Source organism: Carettochelys insculpta, chromosome 25 (assembly GCF_033958435.1).
Source record: "Carettochelys insculpta isolate YL-2023 chromosome 25, ASM3395843v1, whole genome shotgun sequence".
In the NCBI taxonomy this organism is placed as follows: Eukaryota; Metazoa; Chordata; order Testudines; family Carettochelyidae; genus Carettochelys; species Carettochelys insculpta.
Window position 1 is genome coordinate 1,087,477 of NC_134161.1, and position 26,661 is coordinate 1,114,137.

At 53.0% G+C, this 26,661-nt stretch overlaps 1 protein-coding gene across 22 annotated transcripts in view; it reads right to left on the reverse strand.

Moving 5' to 3' along the window:
• PHLDB1 (pleckstrin homology like domain family B member 1) overlaps nt 1–26,661 on the reverse strand; it is a 110,537-nt gene that overhangs the window by 14,007 nt on the left and 69,869 nt on the right. For 8 of the 22 annotated variants that reach the window (XR_012642555.1, XM_074977173.1, XM_074977171.1 and 5 more), the window contains 13 exons: nt 24,519–24,815; nt 23,805–23,942; nt 23,076–23,213; nt 18,447–18,575; nt 15,663–15,818; nt 15,197–15,307; nt 14,472–14,561; nt 13,067–13,186; nt 10,162–10,299; nt 8,963–9,142; nt 6,249–6,395; nt 2,894–3,010; nt 2,554–2,656 (listed from right to left, as the gene is read on the reverse strand). Coding sequence is in view for 21 of the 22 variants with exons in the window: in XM_074977173.1 (XP_074833274.1) it covers nt 2,554–2,656; nt 2,894–3,010; nt 6,249–6,395; nt 8,963–9,142; nt 10,162–10,299; nt 13,067–13,186; nt 14,472–14,561; nt 15,197–15,307; nt 15,663–15,818; nt 18,447–18,575; nt 23,076–23,213; nt 23,805–23,942; nt 24,519–24,815 (1,864 nt within the window). In the remaining variant the exon portion in view is untranslated. Of the gene's footprint in view, nt 1–783; nt 891–1,180; nt 1,250–2,553; nt 2,657–2,893; nt 3,011–6,248; nt 6,396–8,962; nt 9,143–10,161; nt 10,300–13,066; nt 13,187–14,471; nt 14,562–15,196; nt 15,308–15,662; nt 15,819–18,446; nt 18,576–23,075; nt 23,214–23,804; nt 23,943–24,518; nt 24,816–26,661 lie in introns of those variants that run through there. The other 14 variants (XM_074977186.1, XM_074977187.1, XM_074977189.1 and 11 more) reach the window with 8 other exon arrangements.

Here is a 26,661-nt window from a genome sequence, read left to right on the forward strand (position 1 = left end):
GGAGTCTGAAGGCAAAGGGAAGTCCGTGCTGTGCATGAGAGGAGCCAGGGATAAGACAGGATGCACACTGTTGCCATGCAGCAGTCAAAGAAACAGGCCTTCCCTATGAAGTCACTCACCCTGAAGTTGGGAGCTGCAGCAGCCCAGCGGCATGGTCTCTACCTATCATCTGGGAGTGGGCAGTGAGATACAGACAAGGCAGGATGACACTGGTCCCTGAGGACACACCCCACCCCCCTGCACTCATGGATCACAGGGTGAATGTACTGGAAGCTCTCAGTATGGCTCCTCACCTTTTCCAGACCCATTGCCCTCACGTCTCCTCACTACCAAAAATGCATGTAGCCAGAGGCACCCTTCCAGGTTCCCAGCTCACACAGCCCAGACCAGTGGGGCCTCTAGCTTTCCCTGGCCCCCGGCCCATCTCCTCAGAGCAAAAGGGCAAGGGGAGGCATATGCAGCAGTCTGGCAGTGCTGGGCAAAGCATTCATAGAGCATGCACCCTGATACCAGGCTTGCCAAAGCCACACGACTGCTTGCGTGCTTCGGGGGCTGCTGCAGGGAGAGAGGGGGATGCAGGGAGGTAGAAGGACCAGGCAGCGGGTTCCCCAAGGAGCTCCAGCTCTTGGCGTTTTGCTCTGCAGGCACAGGCACCACAAGGAGCAAACCGAGTTCCTGTCCGTGGAGACGCTGCTGTGGAAGAGGAGGAGGCAGGAGGGTCCTGCAGAGCTCACGTGACAAAAGTAGGAGAGGTGCTGGCTGACGAGGCCTTTGAGTTGATATGGGGGATCAAAATGTTCAGGGCTTCCCTTCCTGCCAGTCTGTGACCTCTGATGCAGGGGAAAACCCAGGGTGGTCCGGAACGTGCCATCTACCTCCATCAGCAGCCCCTAAAGTTAGGGGTGAACAAGCTGGCTCCCCAGGGCAAACTGGAGATGTCCCCTTTGGGACACAGGTGGGGATAGTGCAAGGGCTCTTGGGGGAGGATGCCTTGGAAGCATCTGGATGGCGTATCTGGTGCTGCAAACAGATGGACTCTCAGAGGCAGTCACACCCGGGGGTTAGGATTGCGACCCTCTGCTCGGCCTTGGCAAATGGCATCAGGTGTCTTGTCAAAGAACACAGCCATGCTGCTGCCTCAGGGGCGATCTAGGGAGTTCTAGCCTTTCCAGATCTCTACCTGGCACATCGCCTGGCTGCAAGGGCTCTCCTGGGTGTGTAACAGCTGGAGACGCACCATCCTGTGGAGCTGGGAGTGAGGGGGAAGAGCGGAAAAGCGAGAGACTATGAGAGATCCTCAATATCCATTTCAGAGCAAAATCAAACCTAGCTGGTTCCTGGCTTCTTCCTTTCCTGCACGCGGAGCTCGGGGCAGTGCCCGGTATCAGGCTGCATGCTTTATGAACGCTTTGACTGATCCCCAGGGCTGCTGCTGGGAAGGGTGCCCTTGCCCAGGTTGGCTGAGGTTCTACCCTCATCTACACTATTAGACCATCTTCCACGACGCTTGTGGTCTACTCCAGCTGATCTGCCCAGTCATTAAAGTCACAACATTGCCAAAAGGCTTCGTGTGGAGCCTTACACCTTCATTCTGTCTCCATTAGCGGAGATCGCTTCGTGCTGGGCATGTATGTGGTTGCGGGGAATGGCCTCAGAGGCCAAGCATCAGCTAAGGCATATTAACTGCTGGGAAATGGATTCAAATCCAGAGGGGTCGACTAAGTCCATCACCCTTCTGAAGACAGGCCCAGCTGCAGCTCCACACTCCAAAGCCAGTGGCACAGGCAGCAGCTTGGCGCGCCCCTTGGAGCGAGAGGGGCGTGTATTAACCCAAGCGGTTGTTCTGTTTCAGTCGCGGCTCCCTGGATGTTCTCATCCCTCCCGCTCTCACAGACACACACTGATCCCCCCCACCCGTCAGACAGGCGCAGCACATGAGGAAAGAAAAGACATAGGCTCACCCGAGCCTCTGAGGTGCAGAGCCCTCTGTATCTTTTCCCAGTGGATTTGGATTCCCCCAGCCTGGGCTGGGACTTGATGAGTTTCTGTTCACTCCAGCCCAGGGAGCAAGAGACCCAGGACCATTCTCACAGAGACAGTTTCTCTTTAAGCCATCCCACGATCCACAGGCCGATGAGTGGGAACCCTCTGTCCCCTGCCTCCGAGGTGCCTGCCACCAAAGCCTCATACGCGTGTGAAGCACAGCCAGACTGGAGGAGGGCAGAGCAATGAAAGCTCCAGGCAAAGAGGTGGTTTGCAGTGAGCTCAGGTTGTGGGTTTCTCCCCACTCACGGGGGCCCCACGAGAATGGCGTGAGGAGTTCCCCAGGCAGGATATCTAATGAAGCACAGCCAGCAGTCACACGTAACAGAGACGTCTGTGCAGGACAGAGCACAAACAAGGGTGGTGCCGTCCTGTGAGGGGCAAAGCAATCCCAGCTCCCACAGAAGCCACTCAGCCTTGTTTAGATCCTCCTAGTAGGAGCTTCCTCTCTCACTCCCTGGGCTGGTGGCAACCCCACCCCTCTGGGATGCCCTCGAAAGAAGAACTTACCCTTCTGCTGCAGGGCCAGCTGGCGCTTGGTCTCGATGTCCTGCAGTGTGGCTGCCAAGTTCCGAGGCAGGCTACCTGTGCCATTCTGTGGGTGCAGAGGGCCCTAGGAATGTGGAAAGACAAGGATGAGGAAGGCCCTGTGGGATGCATAGTCCCTGGCCTTAGTGATAAACTGCCTGGGTGACAGTGATACTAACAGATCTGTCGGCTGCACTGCTGTGAACAGGCAACAAGCCAGGTTCCCAGCTGTCTCTGCCCTGACTAGCTTCCTGCAGCCCACGTCCCCCGGGGGCTGGAACAATTCCTCTCTTTGGGAAGGGAGCAATGATTCTGGTCGTACCTTTGGGGAGGAGCTGCGTCCCAGCGTGGCCACGCTTAGCTGTGAGGATGAAGCAGACCCACTCTTTGTGTTTGGCAGGGTGCTGCTAGCGTCACCGTCCAACTTAGCACGGAAGACCTGGACGCAAAGCACAGACATGACTAGGAAGGGCAGATGGAGGCCACAGCACAGGTTCCTGTGGACTGGCTGAGGTTTAGGGAGGGTCCAATCTGACCAGGGCCATCAGCCCCCCCCCTGCAGAGATCTGTGGCATGTGAGCCACTCTGAGCCCTGAAGAGGCCAGGGGAGGGGAAAGCAGCCTGGGCAATGGCAGGAGGGTAAAACGGGATTCTGGCATCATGGCAACCTGGATTTACCTGAACGATCTGCATCTTTCCAACATGTCAGGCACATATGCAGACAGCAACTGCCTGAGGGCCCAGCTTGCTGACAGCAGGAGAGTGAACACTAATCTCCATTATGCCTCTTTTACCCCCGGGCCCTCAGCACAGGTTCCCTCCCTGCAGAATTATCCCCCTGCCTTTGCTCATCTTGTTTGAATGTGCCCCACGCTGGCTACCTGCTGTAGAGGGAACAAAACACCCAGGCCTCAAGAAGGTGCCCTCTTGGCGCACACAGCTGCACTTCTGACAGCCGACTCCCCCCGTTCAAGTGAGCAGAGACCCACTGTTTCAGTGAGACTGTGTCTCATTTGAGGCGCAGTGTCTCTGACTCACACTTGCTTCCGACAGCTGAGGGTATGTCTACACAGCAGCCTTATTTCAAACCAGGGCCATTCCGGAAGAGCTGATTTTAAGACAACGCTGCTACACACACAAACGTGCTTTGAAACAGCCCGTAGCTATTTTGAAACACAGCAGTCCCTCCAGTTACATGAGGGTCCTGCTCCCACACACCCTTGCGTAACCCAAATTCACCCAAGTCGGGGCAGCTTTCTTCCCTGGTGGAACCCACCTTCTGCAGCTGGGGAAGCAGCACCAGGGGCACCTGGAGCTCCTTTTTGAAAGGTAAGACCTAGGGATGTGGGGGGGCAGTTGGGGAAGGTTAAGCCTGATGGTGGGTCGGGGCTGTGGGAGGGAGGCAGGGGGGTTAAGCCTGGGGTGGGTTAGGGCTGCAGCGGAGGTTGGGGGGTAGAACCGGAGCCGCACACAGAGAGGCTGAACCAGGGCTGGGAATGCATGTGGACACCGCTTCCCTGGGGCTCCAGGGCTGGAAGCACTTAGGGCTGCCAGTTTCCTAGGGCTCTGGGGCCAGGACTTCCTGTGGCTGCCTCTTCCCTGGTGCTCTGGGGCCAGAAGCACCTGCAGCCACTGCTTCCCTGGGACTCCGGGGCTGTACGCTGCCACAGCTTCCCTGGGGCTGTCCATGGCTGCCGGTTCCCTGGGGGTCTGGGGCCAGAGTGCCTGCAGTCACCTCTTCCCTGGGGCTCCAGGGCTGTCCACAGACACCACTTCCCTGGAGCTTCAGGCATTTGCGGCTGCCGCTTCCCTGGGACTGGGAGCGCCCACGGCCACTGCTTCCTTGGGCTCTGGGATCAGGAGCACCTGCAGCTTCCCTGGGGCTCCAGGACTGGGAGCGCCTGCGGCCGCCGCTTCCTTGGAGCTCCAGGGCCAGGAATGCCCACAGCTGCCTCTTCCCTGAGGCTTTAAGTCCAGGAGTGTCCCTGGCTGCTGCTTCCCTGGGGTGTGGTGCAGCAGGGAGGAGCCACACCCCCAATGGTGGGTCAGCTGGAGCCATGCATGGGTGCTGAGTGGGACTGGGGTGGGGCTGAGCCAGGGCTGTACAGGGGGCGGGGGGGTTGAGCCAGGCAGGGGGGAGCAGGATTCTGAGTTGTGCTTAACTCACGTTAATATGAGTTAGGCACAACTCGAAATTGCGCATTTCCAGGTGGACTGTACATCAGCTGCATTCCTAGAGCCTATTTTGAAGTAGAGCCATCAGACGCACTATGGCTTATCGCGAAACAGGCTCTATTCCCTGTCCTGACAGCACCTATTGCAAAGCAGGCACTCATCCTCATGGAATGAGGTTGACCAACATCGAACTAAGACAAAGGCTATGTCGAAATTATTTCAAAATAGTGGCTGCATTGTGTAGATACAAGGGTAGTTATTTTAAAGTAACAGCTGTTATTTGAAATAACGCTGCTGTGTAGCACTACCCTGAGACAGCTAAGTCAGAACAAACTGGCTTATGGGTTGTCTTCCCCTCTGTCCCCACAGCAGAGCCTTTAACCCGGTGAGGACCTGGGCATCCCAATCTGGAGGGAAAGGAACTTGCGGGTTCAGCTGCTGAGCTCCTGTGAGCTGGACTGGTGGAGAGTGGTTATGTTCAGTCGCCTCTCTACGAACTCCAGCACCACCTCCACAAGGCTGGAGCAGCACACGCCAGGGCTCAGGCCTTCTCACCACTGCTCTCTTGGTTACTCTCTAGATCCCCAGGCACTTCAGCAGCTTGCTGCTGCATGCAGCAGGCTTGCAAATCAGAGGGTCGACTCTCACTTGCTGGGGCTTGATGCTTGGGAACTGTGGTGTATGGAGAGGGCCTTTGACCGTGTGTACCCCTCTCCTCTGCACACTCAGTGTCACTCCCCTTATTACTCCTCCGCTGAGACCAAGGGCTGGCCTGGAACCCAAGTAACTACATGGGCTGGAATCCAAACTATCAGTTACCCGAGAGAAATCCTGCCTGAGTAGCTACTGCAGCAGGTCTTACACTGACAAATGATGCATTTAATTCGTTTTCCTTTGGCACGAAATTGCAGACGTGCCATGGAGTGCCCACAAGTGACCATTTCCTGACTGATTTTGTGATCCATGGCGGTAAGCCCGACCTTACACAAGGCATGACAGGGACCGGCTCTTTCATGTCTGTTAAGAACCAGGCACTAGCAAGAAACAGCCTAAACAACAGCAAATGCTTCCCTGAGCTACTATTCCCCCACCAACAAAAATCCCCAGCTGCAACACTGTGAGCGTAACAGACCAGACAGGCAGTGAGAAACCAAGGCAACCAACTTCTGGCTCAAACCCACTGTGGGTGCAGTTTGGCTCTGTTGACTCACGGGAGCTAAGTCAATCGACACTATCTGTGTCTTCCTTCCATCACAGCCTACTCTGGGAAGGGACTCGGAGCAGCCTAGCGCAGTAAGTGCCTCCTTACGTGACCAGTGTTGCTAACCAAACAGCGACTGGCCTGTCCTGCACCAGCCAGCCAAGCCCAGCTGCAGTGGCTCCTGGCTGCCAACAGCTTTCTCCCTGGTGCCTGCGATCCCAACCCTGTAGCTGCGAGCACCCAAAGACTGCACCTGCCCACCCCTCTGGGCCGGGAGACGGGAAGTGGGCAGGGTGATTACCTGGAGCAGCTTTCGAGAAGAGTGAGCTTTGGCAGGAAGAGGAGGAGGGGAAGAGTGAGGAGAGGAGGCCTCAAAACCAGACATGTACCACTTCTCTGAGTCCAAGACAGCATGCTGCACTGCCCCCCCCTGAAGCTGGTTCTCCATCTAAAGAGAGAAGGTGCGAGAGACAGAAGGGGAGGAGAGGGGAGGATGAAACAGTAAGGAAAAGAGAAACCCTGCACCATCCCTGCAGGCCCACACTCATGGACGTGTGTGGGGAGAGCTGAGGAGACACCAGTGCTCCTACAGCCCTCCGGGTCCCAAACCAGCTCCACCTCCGTCTCTCTGGGAATGAAAACATGGAACCCTTCATCTGCTTCCCAACTCCAGCTCTGGGAATTTCACTGTGCTGACAGCAGCTCCAACACCTTCCACCCCAACCCCATCATCGAGGAGCCATCCTAGAAGGCGCTAACGTAAACGCTGGAAAGCCACCAAAACCCTCAATGCCAATCTGCCCGGCCGAGTGAAACCAGGTGGGTGTGGCAGGGAAGCGCTCTGGGAGCCTGGCAAGTTCTCACAGAGCTGCAGTGAATGAAGCAGCAGGGGACAGAGACAGGGAGGGGATTCACAGACACCAACACTTGCAGTGGACGCAGTGCAGAGAGGGACTACTGCTTCACCCTGGGGCTGCAGGAGAACAGCAACAGTGCAGCAGAGTTGAGGTCAGCTGGCCGGAATGGGGACAATGTGTTCCCTAAACCCTCCTTGAACCCAGGAGCGTTGGGCCATGTTGTCGAGGAGACGCCCATGGACTGGGGCTCAGAAAAGTCCTGTTCCTTCCCCCAACACCCCTGACTTGTTGCTGGACTCACAAGGGACCGTGCACCGATGGAAGACGTTGGACATCCCTGGCATAAACACAGTCCTAGGTCATGAACTCCCACCACTTACCAGCCCTCTTGCTGGGTGTGTTCCCTTTGCTGCCAGTCCTAACTCCACCTCCAGCCGAGTGTTGCAAAGAGAGCACAGGGCAGGGAGCGCTCTGCTTTGCAGTGACAGAAGGAACCTGCGGAATCCCATCCCATCTCCCTCATCCTGTGGGCTGCCACCGCAGCACAGACAGCCTTGCACTCCAGCGCGCTCTGCAAATCCAGCCTGGGGCTCTGGAACGCAGATCCCACCTCAGGCTCCAAGGACAGACCTTTGCAGGGCCAGGTGGACATCCTGCGTCTGGGAGAAATGCTCCCCTCGAGGCTGTACAGCAGTGCGCAGCAGAGGGTGCTCACTCAGCCGCTTCACAGTGTGGTACAGACATGCATTACAGCAGTCCCTCGATTTACACATGGGTTCTGTCCCCCCCCCACCAACCCTCGTGTAACCTGAATTTTGTGTAAGTCGGGGGAGGGGGCTTTTTCCCCCATGGATCGCACCTTCTGCAGCTGGGGAGCAGCAGGAGTGCCTGGAGCGCCCCTTGAAAGGGAAGTCCTGGGATTGGTGGGGCAGCTGGGGAGGGTTAAGCCTGGGGTGGATTAGGGCTGAGGGGACTGGAGTTAAGCTGGAGCCATGCATAGGGATGGTGAGCCAGGCCCGGCGTTTAACCAGGGTGGGAGGATGGAACTAGAGCCAGGTACAGGGGTTTGAACTGGGGTGGTGCAGGGGTGTTTGAGCCAGAGCCATGCACGGGGGGTTTGAACTGGGGCTCGGGGGCAGGGGTGTTGAGCCGGAGCTGCGCACAGGGGTTTGAACTGGAGCCGGGGATTGAACCGGGGCCACACACAGCGGGTTTGCACTGTGGTGGCGGGGGGGTGTTTGAGCCAGAGCCTTGCACAACGGTTTGAACCGGGGCCAGGCTGGGGGTGGGGTGTTGAAGCGGGGCTGTGCGGCGGGGTTGAGCTGCAGCCCCACGCAGGTGGTAAGCAGGGCTGAGCTGGGGCCGTGTGTGTGTGTTTGAGCCAGAGCCACTGACGGGAGTTTGAACCTGGGCCACATGCGGTGGGGGCTGAGCCGGAGCCGCACGCAGGTGGTAAGGGGGCTGGGGGATTTTGAGTTGTGCTTAATTCACGTTAACGTGGGTTAAGCACAAGTCAAAATTGCGCATTTCAAGGGATTTACTGCATAAGCATCCCTGGCAGAACGACGCAGTCCCCAGGGCAGCTGCCCATCTGCATCCAGGGCAAACAAAACCCCCCACTTGCTTGTAGGTCAGAGGTTCTGGAGCCCCACATCTCCACTTATGCCTTCCCTTCTGTCGCTGAGCAGGTGCCCCCCACCGCCCAGCACCCTGCCCCAGTGGGGAGGTGGGCTGCTCCCTTACCACAGCCAAATGAGAGCTCAAGTTAAAGCAGCTCTGAGGTTTAGGACTGGCAAGAGGGGTGTTATGCTGGCAGGAGGCAGGGATCATGCAGCCAGCCTAGCTCTTCCTCTGCTGCACGCGGGTGTTCTACCCTGGGAGGAGTCAGCCACCGGCATGAGTCAGCCTTTGCCAAGGTCGCCAAGGCAGCTAACGTGCTGATGATGCTAGCGGTGTCTGTGCTGGGCATGCCTACTCGCTAGGATTCTCACAGCATCCCAGGCAGAAGGGTCCCTATTGCCAGGCAGCCTCTCTCTGATACCCATCCCAGCACAGAGTGTGAGGCCAGCTTGGGACCTCTGAGGTTCTGCAGGCCCTCCCTCCAGCTAGCCCTGAAAAGCACAAGGGATGGCAAGAGGGAAATGCAGTGGGCACACACCTCAGCAGGAATGAAGGAAGAGGAGAGAGGTGGCACAGGCGAAGGAAGGCAGCTTGCAGATGAAGCAGCTTGCGGGGTGAAGCCTGAAGTGGGGTGGTCCAATGGGGAAGCAGGAGAGGCCAGCCCTAGGTCAGCTCTGCCACTGCCCAGAATCCGGGAGAGCTCGTCAACAGTCACATACTGGGGCAAAGAGAAGCAGCCAAGTGAAAAGCAGAACAGGACTAGAGCAATGAAATCAGAGGACAGCAGCTCCAACGCCCATCCCAGGGGAGCTCATTACAACAGGAGGGTTTAACTTCCTGGCAAACTGCAGAAGTTTGTGGCTCAGCTGCTGTCTCCATCCAGCCCAGCTGCCATTTGCCACACAAGGGCCTTGCAGCACATCACCAGTGACACCAGCACAACTTCTGCTGGGCACTCACTTTACTCTTTAATTTTTGGGGAAGTATCACTGCTCCTGGGACTGATAAGCATCCACTTGAGCCACAAGAAGGCCAGGCTGACAGCATATAATGTTCTCCTGCTGCTCTATCGAATCTTCTCTATCCTTAATTACCCTGATATTGGGTTCCCCCCACAGCTGTGCTGACGTCCCTCTGTCCTGACCCAAACCTACTCCACTCTTTCAGCTGAGACTTTATGCCAAACTGAATGGCTGTTTTGAGAACAGGGACGGACCTTACCCCAGACAGCCAACTTCAAGGGACTAAACTATTAGCTCATACACCTCATCTCCCCCAGCATGACGAGTCTAATGTGTTATTTTGCAGCGTAAGTGGAGAGCTCCCTAGTCAGCACTAAAGACCAGTTCAGCTTCTCTCATAAGTCAGCATGAATTCACTGCTGTTCAGCTTCAGGCTGGGGGATGCACCATGCCAAAATCTATCTGGTACAGGCAGGCAAATTGAGGGACCTGGTAAGGCAAGGTGGCTTCCTCTCTTGTATCAGTCTGGCCCTTTTTGGATCCTTGTACCTGTCAATGTCAGTCTGCATTGGAATGAGATTGATCTGAAGACGTGGGTCTGTCCCACGAAAGCTCATCACCGAATAAATCATTTTGTTAAGTCTTTGAAGTGCTCCATTTCTGCCATTTTGAACAGCAGGACAACCTGGATCTCGAGGTCAGATACTAGACTACAATTATTGCAACCCAGACAGAAACACTGTAAGCAAAACTTAGCATTCTCAGAAGCAGGTACCTCAGTGGTGGCAGGAGGTACGGCAAGCAAGCAAGCAAGTGGAGCAGCAGCAGTGGTGGCAGCAGAAGCCTTAGTATCCTGGCCAGAGCTGTACACATTGCAGTAGAATCTGAAAACGTCAGACAGGCTCATGTACTCCTAGAAATCCATGGTGGAGAAGGGGGAAAGTTAGACATATGTACTGGTCCCATGGTGCCAACCACAACACAGCTGTAAGGCTTCATACATGCTGCCATAGTACAGCTGGCTGTGCTCTTCTATATACAGATCTCCTCTTCCATAGAGAGACGCATCCTGGGGAGACTGCAAGTCCTATCAAGCAACACTTCATCCTGAAGGAGACGCACTGCGGGGCAGGACTTGCCATCCCAGGTCTGTAGCTTGGATGGGAGTAGTGCATGCTGGGAATTGTAGTTTCTGACGGTCAAACCAGTGGTCAGTGGGCTCTAGTTTAGGTCGTCTGCCCGTCCATGGGCTAGGAATCTTCCAGTCATGCACCACCATCATACATATAGCCATTGAAATGTAGGCTGCTGCTTTGTTGATCTCCACTGACCTACAGCATGAAGATTCCCTAGTACTACCTGTTGGTCGCCAGTCTGCCTGTTCTCTCTCTTCTGCAAATTGGAGGACTGGGCCAATGGCAGCTTGGCTGAATTTAGTGCCACCTGCTTGCAAGATGCACACCTGAGATAGTCTGGGACTGGGAATCTGGAGCTCCTTTGGCATCTGCATCAGCATCTGGTCCAGAGGGGTTGATATATGGAAGTGCATTCAACTGGCCTTTTCAGAACATGTGGTAGGTGGGTGGGAGAATGGACTGCATGCTGCTGCAGTACTGAGCTGATACAATGAGAAGTCCTGTGGCACCTTATAGACTAACAGATTTTTTGGAGCATAAGCTTTCAGATGCATCTGATGAAGTGGGCCTCAGCAGATCTAGAGAATTTATCAGTCACATCTATTCAGCACCGGTGAGGCCTCATCTGGAGTACTGCATCCAGTTCTGGCCCCCACAGTACAGAAAGGATGTGGAGGTATTGGATCGGGTCCAGAGGAGGGCAACAAAAATGATTAGGGGGCTGGAGCACATGACCTATGAGGAGAGGCTGAGGGACTTGGGCTTATTTAAGTTTACAGAAGAGAAGACTGAGAGGCGATTTGATAGCAGCCTTCACCTTCCTGGGGCGGCCAGGGGCTCTGAAGAGGATGGAGGGAGACTGTTCTCAGTAGTGACAGGTGGCAGAACAAGGAGCAATGGGCTGAAGTTACAGAGGGAGAGATGTAGGTTGGATATTAGGAGAAACTATTTCACCAGGAGGGTGGTGAAGCACTGGAATGTGTTACCTAGAGAGGTGGTGGAATCTCCATCTCTAGAGGGTTTTAAGTCCCAGCGTGACATAGTGCTGGCTGGGATGATTTAGTTGTGGTTGATCCTGCCCCAGGCAGGGGGCTGGACTCGATGACCCCCTGAGGTCCCTTCCAGCCCCAGGATTCCATGATTATGCTTCGGAAAATCTGTTAAACTTCTTGTTGTTTTTGTGGACACAGACTAACACAGCTCCCCTCTGCTTCTTATGCTTACAATGGAGCTTTACTGCACACACCACACAAAACACCCACATGCAACTCTGACACCAGAAGGGCCCAACATGCTCCAGCACCAAGGGCAGAAAGCAGCAATGGACAATTCATCTTACAGGAAACTGGCCCAAGGGAAGCAATTAACAGCAGTTGATGGGTAGGCACTTGTATGTAGCATTGGGACAAGCTCTCCATTTACCTAGTAACACAGAAAAGGGAATGGATGGGTCAGTGCAAACCCATCCAGTGTCCCCTACCGTCACCAGCCAGACAATTCTGGTAGTGGTGGTGAAGCATCTGATATCTGTTGCCAAGCATCATTAACTGAAATGTTTGCCAAAGACACAAACTGTTTAGACCAGCGGTGGGCAACCTGCAACCAGCCCACAGGGTTCTGTGTGTGACCTGTGAGACACTTTATTTACTGTCAGTCATATACAAGGTTGCTAGATCCCACTGGTTTCTGTCTGCATAGGTTTTTTTTAAACATTAAAGTGACATGCATGTAAAGAAAGAACACGTGAAGTGAGGTGCAAGCTGACTGCACTCAACGTTGACAGCGAGAGCCTCGGGCTCCCTCTGAAGCCGATCAAAGCACTGCTACGGTTCAGGCCGCACACCCCGTAATTCTAGGTACACAAGCACACTTAGCAAAACTAATTTATCCTGGGTGACTGTCTTGGTTACAAGAATCTTGCAGCCCATGGAAATGGGGGGGCACTCATGAGCCTAGGTTGCCCCCCACTGGTTTAGACTGTGAGAAATTTGTAAGTAAGAATTCTTACCTGTCAGTTTAGAACTGGTCCCCACCTTTCTCAAGATTTCTAACTGAAAGATTTGTTGCGATTTAAACAAAACAAAGCAAAACAAAACCCAGCAAACAGAGGACATTAAAAGGATGTTGATGGGGAGCTTCAGACTTGCAGTCTGCAGAATAGAGGGGAAAAAAAAAGCACAAGGCAGCTTGTTCGGATTTAAGCCACACTGCAGCCAGGTATCAGTGCAAGTAAACCAGGAAGCCAAACTGGCTAGAAACAATAGTTCGAAGAACCTCAGCTGGACGAAGTGTTAATAAACATGGGTGTTTCAAAGGTGCATGAGACATCTGCAACTATGGATCTGATGGTGTCCTGTTAGTCAGCTTTTTCACGCCTACCCAAGGGGACCTAAATCACTAATAGCAACATAAGTCCATGTAAGAGACCTGCTGTCCTGGCCTACTGAATGATTTACAACACGGCTGCGCACAACAATCTGGCACCACTCTGTGCAGGAGGGTGGAAGCAGTAAGCAAGCGAACACATGCAGTTAACTCTGTTACCTCTTGCACCTTGGGGTAAGAGCGGGTGGAAAAAGGAGGAGCTAAGGAGGCACTTTCCAGGGAATTCTGGGGCTTAGTTTCCTCTAACAAGTCATAAGGCTCTGAGATATGAAGTGTTTCCTGTTGGAGGGTAAAGGTCATAAGGGAAAGCAGGCACAGGCACAGTGAGATCAAAACAGCATAGAGAAACCCCTTCCTAACTGAACCACCCCATGTAGAAAGCAGGACATTGTCTAACAGAGCCTCCAGCCAGACCACCCCTGCCGACAGGGCACTGAAGCTTAATGGCACAGCTGTAGGGTAGATTTCACCTGTCATCTTCATCTTAGTAGCAGGACTGAAGGCACCGGGCATCACATATTCCATGGTCACATCTCTGCCCATGGAGTTCTAGCCACAGGAGGGAGGAATAGGATCTGTGCCCTTCACAAGGTAAAGCCAGCCCTCCCTGGAAATGCCCCTTCTCTTCACATCAACACACTCACCCCTTACCCTTACCTGGCTGCCAATTCCAATCATGCAGATAGCCAGCCAAGTAGCTCACTCTGCCCCTCCCCAGAACAAAAGTGCTTAAGTATCAAGTAACAATGGCACATGACGAATGCTTCGGCTTTATATGATCAGTGGGAATCCTGTGGCCCTGTAGAGACCCAGTGCTATGCTCTTTCCCTGGCAGATTAAACAAGGATTTGTGACATGGGACTCCAGTCCCGGCTGGCATAGCCAGCGCCTGCGATTTCCATTGAGCAATGGGATGTACTCAGAAACACTCCTGCAGCCATGCAAGATTTGTCAACAGAACCCCTGCCCTCACCCATGCTGTGCACTCTTGCACCCCGGGATGTTAATTGACCCTACCATCATGTGGTGCTCTGAGGGCTGGAGTGGGTTAGCCAAGGCCACCATCCTTTCAGGTGTCCAAGGCAGCAACATGCCTGGCGAATGGGACTCTGCTCCTAAGACAAGATCAAGTTTCTCTACTTGTCAGCATTTGGGGCCAACCCAAATGAGGTGAGATAAGAACCTGTCTCTACTCTCCATGGTGCATGGCATGAGGTGGGCACCAAGCTAATGGCAAACCCAAGTGTGAAGGAACAGCTCCAAACCTGGAGGTCAAACTCTGCATCCTTGATGTTGGCAGTTTTGCACCTAAGAGGATCTGTCAAAGGGAAACAGGATCCTCAGTGCCTCGCACCAGTTTCCAGCTGACAGGTGTTTCCACTGTCAGGGCACTGGTACCTTCAGGTATTCATGCCAACAATCACACAAATGTGAGCCCTGTTTACATCTCTTGGGGCCGAGAGGCAGCGTCCCAGCCATTGTGGTAGTTGGAGTCCCAGGAAAGGACAGCACTGTGAAAGGAGAATAGTTCCAGTGACTAACTTTTCCTCTTTGCCCCTGTTACCTCTCTGAGCGCAGATGATGTTTTGGGGAAGTTCCTGCCGCCGGTGACAAGATGGTACCGTCTCTCCAGTGAGACAAGCTTCTCCTTCTCCTGAGCACACAGTAACAACACGAAAAAAGGTGATAGCAAGAGAGTTAGTGATGGTGACAAAAAGGGTCTAAAGTGAGGCCATCACTAGGACAGCCACTGAAACCTCTAGGGTCCTGACTGCCAGCACCAATGCTGGACATGCTCATCTCATTCACCCTCTTGCTACGGTCCATTCTTCTCCTAGCTACAAGCAGAGGCAGTTACATGACTGGTATCACCCCGGCAAAGGGGCTCCCAGCCCTCTCCCTATTGATAGCTGAGCTTGGGGTAAGATGTACAGCTGGGTTCCCAGCTGGGACCTTTCCCCAGGGCAGGAAGGTCAGTGATTAGATTCAAGCCAGCTGAAGGCTGGCCTCACTATTAGGTCAAGCTCCATTAAAGTGGGAGGGATGTGACAAGCTGTGCCAGCACAGCACAGCACAGCCTGTACTGCTTTCAACAGGCCGTGTGTAACATGAACCCTGTGCAAAGCACACGTGTGATGTGAACTCATTTGAGCCCAAAGGACAAAGCAGCGTAGAGACAAGGTCCAACGCTCCAAAGCAGCGCACTCTGTCAGTGAGCGCGCCTGGCCTGGTGCAGGCGAGCCAGAGTCCCGCTTCTCCCTGTCGATCAGCATGGCTCCAGGACGTTACCTTCTGCAGCAGCTGCAGCACGGCATTCTTCTCCTTGGCAAGGCGTTTGGACTCCTGGGCAGCCTGGAGCCGGATGTGATTGGCCTGGCTTTCCAATGCAGCCACCCGCTCCTTAAGGGAAACAAGGCAGGGGTGAGATGGCACCAAGCCCTGTAGGATGCCTTGGAAAGTAGCTGCTGCCTAGAAGGGAGGGATACGACTTACCAGTCTGAGCAGCTATTTGGAGGCATAGGATGGCTGGGGGCAGAGACAGGTGTGGGAAGTGATGGCACTTGGGACTCAAAGGGCACACCGACAGCACAGGGCCTGGGGCAGTAAGGGAAAGGGCTAGGACCGCACACTGGGGAGTCCTAGTCTAAGGTGGGCTGGGAGAGGATTACAGGTGCCAGTTTCCCCCTCGTGGCAGTGGACACTTCGGGGCAAGTGAAAGCCCAGGCTCCATAGTCTTTGCCCACAGGTCCCCCACCTTCCTCTTGGCGACACTGCGATGGCACTCCGCCTTGCTCTGCAGGAGCTGCTGGCTCATGATCTCGCGCTCCTCCTCCAGGCGACTCTCCTTTTCCAGCTGCTGGAACTCCAAGTCCTCAAACAGCTTGGTTTCTGCCTCCAGGGCCTCCGCCTCCTTCACACACACAAACAGGGCTGCTCAGCGCCCTCTGGAGTAGAGATGCCTCCCTCCTAGGCACACTCCCTGCCCGTGGCGCACAGACGTACCGGGCAGGGACTGCTCTGACAAGAGAGCAGGTCACTGAGAAAGCAAGGGGCAAAGCTCCATTTGCTGTGGCAGGAGGAAAGTGCTACACCCCGTTGCTTGTTGGGAGGTATAGGGCAACGCACAGCTGGTGGCTCTGACTGAGCATATATCATGGACTTCCTGCTCATCAGGGACCGGTAACTGTGCCCAGCCCAGGGACCTACAAAGGCAAGGTCTCCTGCTCCACATGCTCACACTCTAGACAAGAAGTGCACACGCCACATGAGTCTCACTGGCTGGATCCATCCCCCGCTCCCCACAGTGTTGCAAACCCATGTTATGCTGACACGCCAGCAGGGAGAGGTCCAGCCCAGAGAGTTTCCTGCCAACTATGGCAGACAAATAGATAACAGCTTGAGAAAGGGGATGGTGTGTGGGAGACCCTGCACCACGGGACTGCCCAGGCTTGCAAACTTCTGGAAAGAGGGGTCAAGACAAAGCAGCCTTAGCAGGGGCTCTGCAGAGCCCACTGATATCTGGCAGCAGAAATTCATACAGTGTTATGTGTTCCCTTACTTTTTTTTTCTTGTTACTTCTACGGAAGGCGCCAGCGGGGTGCTCAGTGGAGATGGGTTAATGGGATTGGAGTGCTGAACTGGAGTTACATGAAGGTTTTGTGCTAACATAGTTCATATGGCCAAGCCAACGTGCTAGTGTGCTCCAGGGAAGTGATCGCATAGCCCAGAGATGGACAAGACTACCAGGGACTACCAGGACGGTGCAGGTCTGAGTTTGGTTTAATAACCATTTGTTTCATGTAGTTTTAAATGTCCATGGCATTTCCTAGGCAAGTGTGGATAAAATTCAGGGTTTGTAAATTCTATTCTAACAGCAAGAGCCTTTAGTTATTAATATATTTTTTATTAATCAAGGTTTTGTATGGATGAAAACATCCCTCTGCATCTCTTGTATACCCCGTAGGAGCTAAGGCACAGAAACTCAAAAAGGAAAGTGACCAGGCTAGCTTTGTGGTGGAGGAAGCAGGAGGCTAACATTGCATCTGATTTAAACCTTCTACATTCCAGTCACTCCAGCGGTCAGTAACAAGCTGCAGAAGTTAGGGTTAGGTTTGAGCTTGTTTTTTATTTAAAATACATGATTTTCAGTCAGACTGCCCCCCATTTCAAGGAACAATTTTTCCCTGCAAACACTGTAGCATCTATTGAGTGGAAACGTGCCTGTTCAGTGCCAATGGGGGAGATAATGGTTTTCTGCTCTACATGTCTCAGCATTTCACTCACTGCATTAGACATCAGCTGGGTTCCACTTTAAATTGGACAAAGGTTTTCAATCTGGGATTAGGTGTGACTCCTGGGGGGACCAGAAAAATATTTCATTTATTGCATTAAAAGAGCTGGACACAATAAAAGGCTGGGATTCCATTCCCAGGCCAAGGAGGGCCAGATCGCTACTGGAAAAACTTGGCTAATGGGGAAAAATCCTGCAGCTCTGTGATATTGACCGTAACTGGTCAGGGCTCTATAAACACATGTTCACAGGAAGCAGCAGAAAACTGACACGGAGTTCCCTGAGACTAGTCAGCCTCTACTTTCAGAGGGGCTGGAGTAAGGCTAAAGTTGCGTGTCCAGTATCAGTGTAGCACCCAAGGGCTGGCTGCATGTGCATTTGCAACAGGCCTCTTCCAGCGCTAGCAAAACGGAGTATCTGTGATGCACTGCAGTTCCATGGGCAGAGCAAGAGTTCCACTCGGCAGGTCCAGTCTAAGTAATGAGGACTCTGAACTGGACATTCATTTCTTTGTGCCCCAGTGCTAAGACTCCTCTACAGAAACTGCCCAAACAGAAACCTCACCTCGTATCTCTTGGCCTCCAGCAGCACAGGAGGAGTCCCTGGCAGAGGCAGGTGCTCGGGAGCAGCATCTAGGTGAAGGATTTACTTAAGGAGACAAGGGTCAGGGAGCTGCCTGTTTTCCATGATTGATGAAGAGCACCTGTCAAAGTCAGAGCTGTCTCTGTTGGCAGGCTGGGGAAGGATGGGACTGAGCTCAAATCTGGGGACGGGAATTTGTACTACATTGAGCCTATGCTCAAATTCCCTGTCCAGGCAGTAATATGACAGGATGGGGCCTGCAGCACTTGTCACATTAATACCTCCCAGAGAAGGGCAGCAGTGCCCAGAGAAGGGGCCAGTAGGAAAAGGAGGAGAGAACAAGTGCCAGAAACCTGCCCCTCGTCACTTCCTGCCAAGAGAGGCTGCAGTGAGACATTATGTCATTCAGAGGCAGGGTCATGTGGAACTGACTACAGTATCAACAGGAGGGAAGAATCAGTCTGCAAGATACTGGCGCATCAGCTAGGCTACATCCTGGTGGTGAGCTTACCAATACCATGGCATCTGGATGCCAGCCTCCTCCAGCCCTTGCTGTATTGCATTCAGTGTGGTACACGATACCAGTCGAGTGCTGGTTCAGGTGAAGCTGTGGGCATGGAGTTTGAGGGGGCCAGTGATCCAGGAGGGTGGGGGTTAAACACTGACCCTTCTCATCTGGTCCTGTAACTGCTCCCACATTGACTCAGGGCAGTTATCAAGCTGGCTCTTCGACTCATTGTAAAGTGTCTGGAGTTTCTCTAGTTCCTTCCTTTCAGCATCAACCTTTGCCCTTTCCTGAATCACGGGAAAAACAACAAAACAACAAAACAAGAGAGAGAGAAAACACACTTCTCAAATCCGGGCCATGCAGAAGCTGGAGAATTAGACAGTGGCTCAAGCCAGCAACAAAAGGTCACGGGGAGGGGTATGTCAAAGTGTCACTTTGTAGAAGATTTAAAAAGCAAAAGCCACTGGCACCCGGGGCTGGGTTGGATTAGAAGAGCTATTGTTCAGGGATGGATCTCAGTCTCACGTCTCAAGACAAATGCTTTACAGCAAGCACATACCAGGCCCCCTCTGGGCCTCGAACAAATTAACGTTGACAAGGCTTCATCATCAAGGATGACATCAGCACAGCATTGGGAATGGACCTGTCAATTAGATGTCCTGCATAGCTTGTCATCAGAGGGGCAGTTTCATAGGTCCTATGTTTTCTTTTAAGTACATCTCAGGAACATCATTTTATAACATATAGGTCAAACCCAGGACATCGTCAAGTAATTTTAAAGGAGGTCGGATGTGGAGACTGCTCTGAGGCTACGTCTACACTAACCCATTCCGTTCAAAAGGGGCATGCAAACACGGTGGATCAAAAATGCCAACAGAGATGCTAATTTGCATATGCACTGACTCATTTGCATAATAACAGCCACTCACCATTCCAGCAGAGCTGCTTTCGAAATGCAAAACAGCCGTGTAGATGGGGTTCCTTCAAAAAAAAAAGCCCTGCTTTCAAAAGCACCCTTCTTCCTAATTTTTTTTCAGGAAGAAGGGTGCTTTCAAAAGCGGGGCTTCCTTTTGAAAGAACCCCATCTACAAGGCTGTTTCACATTTCGAAAGCAGCTCTTCCAGAACAGGGAGTGGTGGGTGTTATGCAAATTAGGCACTGAATATGCAAATTAACACCTCGTTTGCATATTCTATCCACCATGTTTGCATGTCCCTTTCAAAAGGGAGGGGCCAGTGTAAACATAGCCTAACAGTCAAGAGTCCTGTCATTCTGGTTTCCATATGAACAACACAAGGAACATGAGAATAAGATCCCATCTCTTTTCAGTTAATGCAGGTTAACTCCTTGGGTCCTCAGGAACATTTTGGGTTTTGAGTTAGTGACAGAGAGGATATAAAGGAGACACTTGTGCCTGGTCTAAAGAGAGGAAGAAATAGGTTCACACCCTCACTCTCCCACCCAGAGGGGAGGGAGGCCTGATTCTCCACTCACATCTGTTTTACATCACTGTCACCCCAAACTGACACGAAGCTAGCAGAATGGAACTCTACCCCTTATCTCTAGGATACCTTGTGGCTACCGACAAGCCACTTGTCAGCATATAACTCCCTGTGTCCCAAGGTTCTCAGCCTGCAACAAATTCTCCATGCTGCAGCTTACATCACCTAATTAGTCCCATGAAAAAACCCAAGAATACCTGCAAATGCAGAACGTCACGTGGGATGCTTCCTTCACTTTGGGGGAAATGGGGTAGCAGTTAAAGCACCACAATTACAGTGCAGAAAAATACAGGCATAACATCCTCTGAGGAGCTGGAGGAAATACTAACACAATCCTCTCTCACTCCCTCTATCAGCATCTAGCAAAAGGCCAGGAAATGGTACATTGTAACCAATAGGGAAAGAGAATGAGACCCCATCAACACAAGAGTCCAGCTCTCTCTGTGCATGTCAGTGCCCTGGGTTAGTGCATACATCAGAAACCCATTTACGCTACAACCAAAAGAAAGTCAAAGCAGCTGGTTACAGCTGGGCTAGAATGGGCAACCATATTCCCAATTTAACCTGAATGCGAGAATACCATGCCACTAAGAATTGGTAAGCAGTCACAGGCTGGGTCTATACTTGCCGTGGAAGATCAAACACTTGAGTTTGATCTTCTGGTGGTGCCGTTTAGCTTTCCAGGGTCAATGTCGACCCCATACCTCCTTGCGAGCTGCAAGAATTAAGGAATGCCAACGGGAGGAGCACTCCTGCCAGCATTCTGCAATGAGGAAAGGGACGAATCTCAATAGCTGCAGAATTGATTTTAGGTATGCAAGTGACCGTAGCAGCCATCGATATTCAAGGTAAGTGTAGACCCAGCCACAGACCCCTCACAGAGAGGGTCTAAATGGTCAGAGGAGCAGCCAATGGTATGCTCACTAATGAAGAATGGATTTCCATATTGCTCATTCAGATCAAGATGAATAAAGATCACATAAGAAACCTTGAATTCTCAGCCTAGATCAAACATCGAAGTCTATTAACGTTGATTTTTCATCGTCTTTTGCGTAAAGCAAACAATATTCCCAGACGCACACGTCCAGCTGCAGTTACTCTGACAGTCTCTGATGTGGTCCCTGCACCTTCTCCTTTGTCTAATCTTGGGGTTAAATGTTGGGAAAGAAATATAAAAACCAGGAACATTAAGAACATCGATCCATGACTCTCTCTTTCTCTCACACAACCTTTCGGAGTTAAGACCTGGATCTATACAAACAATGGATTCAGGTGCTATCCCAGAAGCACAGATTACTGGCTCAGGGAGGCTCTGAGGACCTGTCTCAAGGAACAGTGGTGCTGAAGAACTGCAGCCCAGGTGTTTACAGTTGCACAGGCGCTGGAGGTTATGTGGGGCCTCACTCCATGCAGAGGCATGACGGATTAGACACATTTAAGAGTGGGCAGTGTTAGAGTGAGTTAGTGCAGACTGAGTAGGAAAGCAAAAGGTTAAGACAGAAGAGACTTTGGGAGTGGGGTTTCTTTTAGTCCCTCTCCTGGTTCATACGGAGCTAGTTGTTTCACTAGGATTTATTTTAAAAGGTCTGTAAAATTTGAGAGAGGAAAAAAAAAACCAGCGTGTTGGATCTGTGTGGGGTGGCCTGCTTGCATCCAGCAGAGCCTGCTACTCATAGGCTTCACCGCATCAAGTCTCAGAAACAGTCACCAATTACATGAATCAGGACCTGGTGCATTTCCAGCCATGGTGCCAGCATGGCTACATCCCTATTGGGTTGCCATGGAGAGGCCAAGGACTGCACAAACACCCATGTACTGAATGGGGTCGTATGGAATCCCCAGAGGGACCAGGGCAACGATTCTAAACGAGCTGGACAGAGAGTGAAAGCTGATGTCACCAGGCTGGAATGTGCTCATCTCCCATCAGTCCTGGCTCCGCAGAGTGACACATTCCAGGCAAGCCCAGGACTGTGCTCCACTGCAGTCAGCTACCTTCCTGCATGGGAATGGAATCTCTCCAGCCAAACTCCTTGGGATAGGCCCCTGCAGAGAAACGTGCAGTTCTGAGGGAACACTTGCAGATGGTTCTGCTGCTGTGACGGGCAAAAATCATCAGCAGGAAAAGGGGGCTTGGTACTATTTTCGATAGGGATGGGGGTAGTCTGTCCTGCAGAGGTTATTGAAAGGCTTATTGCGGGCAAAGGCTGGAAGGTTGCCTGGGGTATCACAGAGTAAGCTGCAGTCAGATCCCTTTCTAGAGTGGTGAATGTTTCCACAAATGCGTGGAAGTGTTGTTTTCCTGTTAAGAAGCATGGAAGCAAGCAAGACCCCCAATCTGGAAGGGGGGCTGTGATAATGATCTTTGGAAATACATTGAGGCTCTTCTCCCCACTCCTCTCCAGTGTGCTGGCAACCATGTAACAGCCAACAAGCTGGGAAATTAATGACCCCATGGTGGCATGATGGTCAAAGTTGAACGATACTTTAAATGGAGCAACATAGGGATCTCCAGCACCCTTAGCACTGCAGCTGTCATCACCATTTGCACAGGAGCACCTGCAGCTGTCAGTTGGTTGGAACAGATAGAGGACTGACAAACTCTCTGCCAAACCTTATACACTAATGCCAGAGTAGGAAGCAAGGGGCCAGTAACCCATGTCCTGCCCAGGAGAAGGCTGAAACCAACGGAGCAAGCTCCAGAGATTGGCATCTTATGGAAAAGTTCAGTGAGTATAAAGATGACTCTCAAAGAGCATCCCAAGCACCAAAAAGAGCTGCACTCCTCCACCAGCATCTCAAAATGGACAGTTCCAACCCCAGACAGGCTGACAAAGCTCCCAAGCTATTGGCCAGTCTGCCCAAGGACCTCACACAAGGGCAGAGAAAAGGGAAATTCACTGAATAGAGAAGTGCCCACAGTAAATCCAGCACCTTCTTTCTGGGGGTGGGTAAAGGCACCAGGAGCAACCCCCTCCTCATGAAAAGCGCACTTGAGATGTCCACCTAGGAGGTGATGGAAAAGCCTTTGAGAAAGAGGGCCCAAAGGCAGGCGACACAGGCTTTCTTGGGGATGGGACAGTGTGTGAAGTGCGCAGAACCCATGCTCTTGTCCTCCTAGATCAGCCAGGTCAGTCTCTTTGGCACTGGAGCCAGTGTATGTGCACAGACAAAACTCTCCAGCAGGGAGAGGACCTGGGATTGAGCAGTCCCTTGGGGGCTCTAGGGAGCACCCTGCACCTACTGTTCCAAGATGAACACAATGGAACTCTCAGGTCTGGAATTTACCTTATCCCGCTCTTTCTGGATGCTGGAGTCCAGCTCGCAAAGCTTCTCTTGCAGCTGTTGCACGATCTTCTGTTCCTGCTGCAGCTCTATCATCTCCGACTCTCGCTCCCCCTGCAGCAGTGCCTGCTCCATCTCCGCCTAGGCAGACACAGCCATGTTACAACAGTGCTACCCTGTGCCAGCCTTCAATTCCCAACCACACTGCAGGGCTCCCCAGAGGCACAGCAACACCTGGGTGGACATGGTTCTGCTGGCTGAGATGGGCCAAGGAGGGCATCTGGCTTCAGATCAAGCCCAGATGGAAATCAGGGCTGAGGCTAATGGCTAAGGTTTGATGGTTCTCAGACCTCATATGCCCTCCACAAGAGATCTCTACCCCATAAAACGCAGGAGTCTGAGACAGGCCCCACCCAGGCTCAAATCAGGGCCAGATGCAAGCCGCTAGGGTTAGTTCTGAACCACCGCCCTGCCCGCACAAATTAAATCAAAACAACTTCAAAGGGGTCAGATTTGAAACTCTAGTCCAGGTCCAGGTCTAGGCCACAGCCCAAAAGAACTTGAGAAGTGGGACTCAGGATGCTGGATGAACCAGTCTCTACAGCACTGTTCCACCACTAGTCTGCAGCCAGGACCCCGCACCCTGGTCCAGCATAGGGCTCCATCTTGGGCCCCCAAGCTGCCCTGCCCCCTTCCCCCGCCCCAGGAGCAGTAGAAAAGCTTTCTGCCCACCTCATGGGATGACTCCTGGAGCTGCTGCTCCAGCTCCTTGACATGGCTCTTGAGCTCATCCACGCGGCCCAGCACCCGCACCCACTCCTCCTCTAGCAGGGTGACCTCCTTGGTCTTGGAGCCTATCAAGTCCTCGTGCTGCTTGGGAAAAAAGGCAACATCACCAGGCAGCTGCTTATTTGCTATTCGCAGAGTAAGGAGTGCCCACATCACTTCAGCAAGAAGAGGGCCCTGCCTCAGAGCTCACAGCCACTCCCAGCCCCAGCCAGCCCATTCAAGGCACAGTACATCAGACACAAGGTGGGACTCTCCTGGAGAGGAGGGGAGCATACGCAATAACAGCCCACTCTGCTCAGTGCCTGCCACTCCACAGGCCACACTGTCAACTTTGCAGTGTCTAGACACGGGGCTCCGCATTGACATGCCCCGCAGCTCACCACTGTCCCTGTGTGGCTTGGATCACAAGCACGTCTGAGTCCAGCAGCAGCAGCAGAGTCTCCTGCAGGATGAGCTCTGCCTCTCCACCTCCTTTCACAGCAGGTGCTCTACTGCGCTGTGGGCATTGCTCCCACTCGCCTCGTGACGCACACTGTGTGCGACGTGAGGGGCCGCTCGTTCTTTCACTGTGCATGCTGCTGCCCAGGCTGGAGACGCCCTGACCCCCCACCCCTCACGGTGAGCGTTCTCCATGCAGTAGGACCTGCCTCTCCCCACCTCATGGTGCGTGCTCTCTGTGCTGCTACACTCCTCCTTCAGATTCTCTTCATCTGACTTCTCTAGGCTCACACTCTGCTGGGGCCCTGTGGACTCTCCAGTCTCCCCTGTGGCTTTGTTGAGGCCCAAGGCAGACAAGCTGGCTGAGCCCCTGGAGTGCCTCCTGCCTGTCAAGATGTTGGTGGTGGCATCTCCATCACTTGGGAACTGCTGGTGCGAGTTGCCTGTGTCCATGTTGCCATCGGTTCTGGTGTATTCTGCACACAGGTTCAGGATGGTCTCCAGCCGCTGGCGCTCCTGGGCAGGGATCGGAAGGAGGAAGGTGTGGATAGGGAGCCTGCTGGGATGGGTCCTCACATACGTATGTGGGGGCCAAGCAAGCAGGAAGTGGGAGGCATGTGGACCCCGGCCCCACTGCCCAGGTCTTTCCCCTCTTCCACTCCATCCATCCTTGCCCCAGCCTATGACACCAAACTCCCTGAAGTGACGCTTGTGTTGGACTAAAACATGGATCCTGCCAACCCTTCTCTCCCCCACGCACTGGCCCTGCTCTCGCCAGCCCCAGAGGAACACACAGCTTTCCGTCACAAGTCTTGGTCAACCAGCTCGGGGCAGCATGTTGCATGGGAGTAGGAGTCCTACTGGGAGGAGCAGGCAGGTTGCATGACAGCCCTTTGCTCAGCCTTGCTCTGTTCAGCCCAGAGACCCTGGGGGATGTGACTCTTGTCTCATTTCCATGCATTGGTCCCTGCCTGCATGTGGTGGCAGCAGCAATCACAGTTAACATGCAGGGAATAGAGGTGGTGGCTCTGGTTGGCCACTCATCCTCCCACCAATTCCCAGATCTTCCCAACACGTTTGGACCCGACAGAGGGGACAGAGACACCTGTTTGGCCCAAGCCATGACACAGGCACGTCCAATAAAGTACCCAAACACCACGAACATTCATTTCTCTCGTCTCTTCCTGCAGTGTCATTCCTGGTGCACGTGGGCTGGGCCTGGATTACATGGCAGTGAGCTATACAACATAGGGAAGCTCACTCCAGAGTGTACCATTTCCTTTGATTCCAGAGCTGCCCCATCTCCATTCTGACACCCTGGGGAAAATGAATCCCCCTATATTCTCAGGGGCTAGTCAACACAGAGCTATCCAGCTGTATCTCATTAACATGGCTTATTCCAGGGAGCCTGGGATCCTCCAGGATGCACATACAGTCCCAGTGAATTGCAGCTGCCACTGGGGAACATCACATAAACCAGCCCAGAAACAAGGGGAGGAGAAATTCTCGTTCAGATGTCTGGGAAGAAATCTCTCTTGCTGCCAGTTGCACTGAGGGGATCTGTAATGTCCACGAATAGCAAACAGGATCTTAGACTTAAAAGTCGTGGCTCAAAGACCCTCTGCGTACAAGTACACAGCAATGAAATGCCTGTGGCTAGCCCAGCTCAGCTAACTCAGGCTCGCAGGGCTGGGGCTGCAGGGCTGTAAAACTGGTGTTCAGACTGGGGCTGGAGCCCAAGCTCTGGAACTCTGTGAGGGGGCAGGGTTCCAGGGCCCAGGCTCACCCCTGAGCCTGAACATCTGCTCAGTAACTTTTAGCCCATTAGACCAAGCCCTGCAAACCTAATCTAGCTGTCCTGGGCCAGCTGTGTCTGTGCCATGGTTCTCCTATGACAGCGTGGGTGTGCACGGTGTAGTTCCAGCCTGGTACCTAGGAGGAAGAGGAACTCAATGAACTCTGCAATTCCAGGAGCTTCCTCTCCATGTCTGATGCTCAGGCCTTTAGCCAACACAGCTGCACTGAGACACTCGAGCAACCTAGGCTTATGCAGCTCAATGGTACATTCACAGAGCTGAAGTGCTGGTGTGAAGAGTCATTCTGACTCTGCTCAGGAGCAGCAACCAGGATCCCCAGCACAAGGGAACAGCCTGAAACAACTCTCCCGCTGGCTTTTACAAGGGTATGGGGTAGAGGCTGGGCACACTTAAGCAAGCAGCACTGGTTTAACTTAAGCTCTTTTTAAGCCCATTCAGATGAACTGGAGCAGGCCAGTGTGTGGATGCTCTGACTGAGGTTTAGTTTAAATGGATTCCTAAGCAACTAACTTCAAAACTGGACTAAGCTTGGTTTAAAGCCAAAA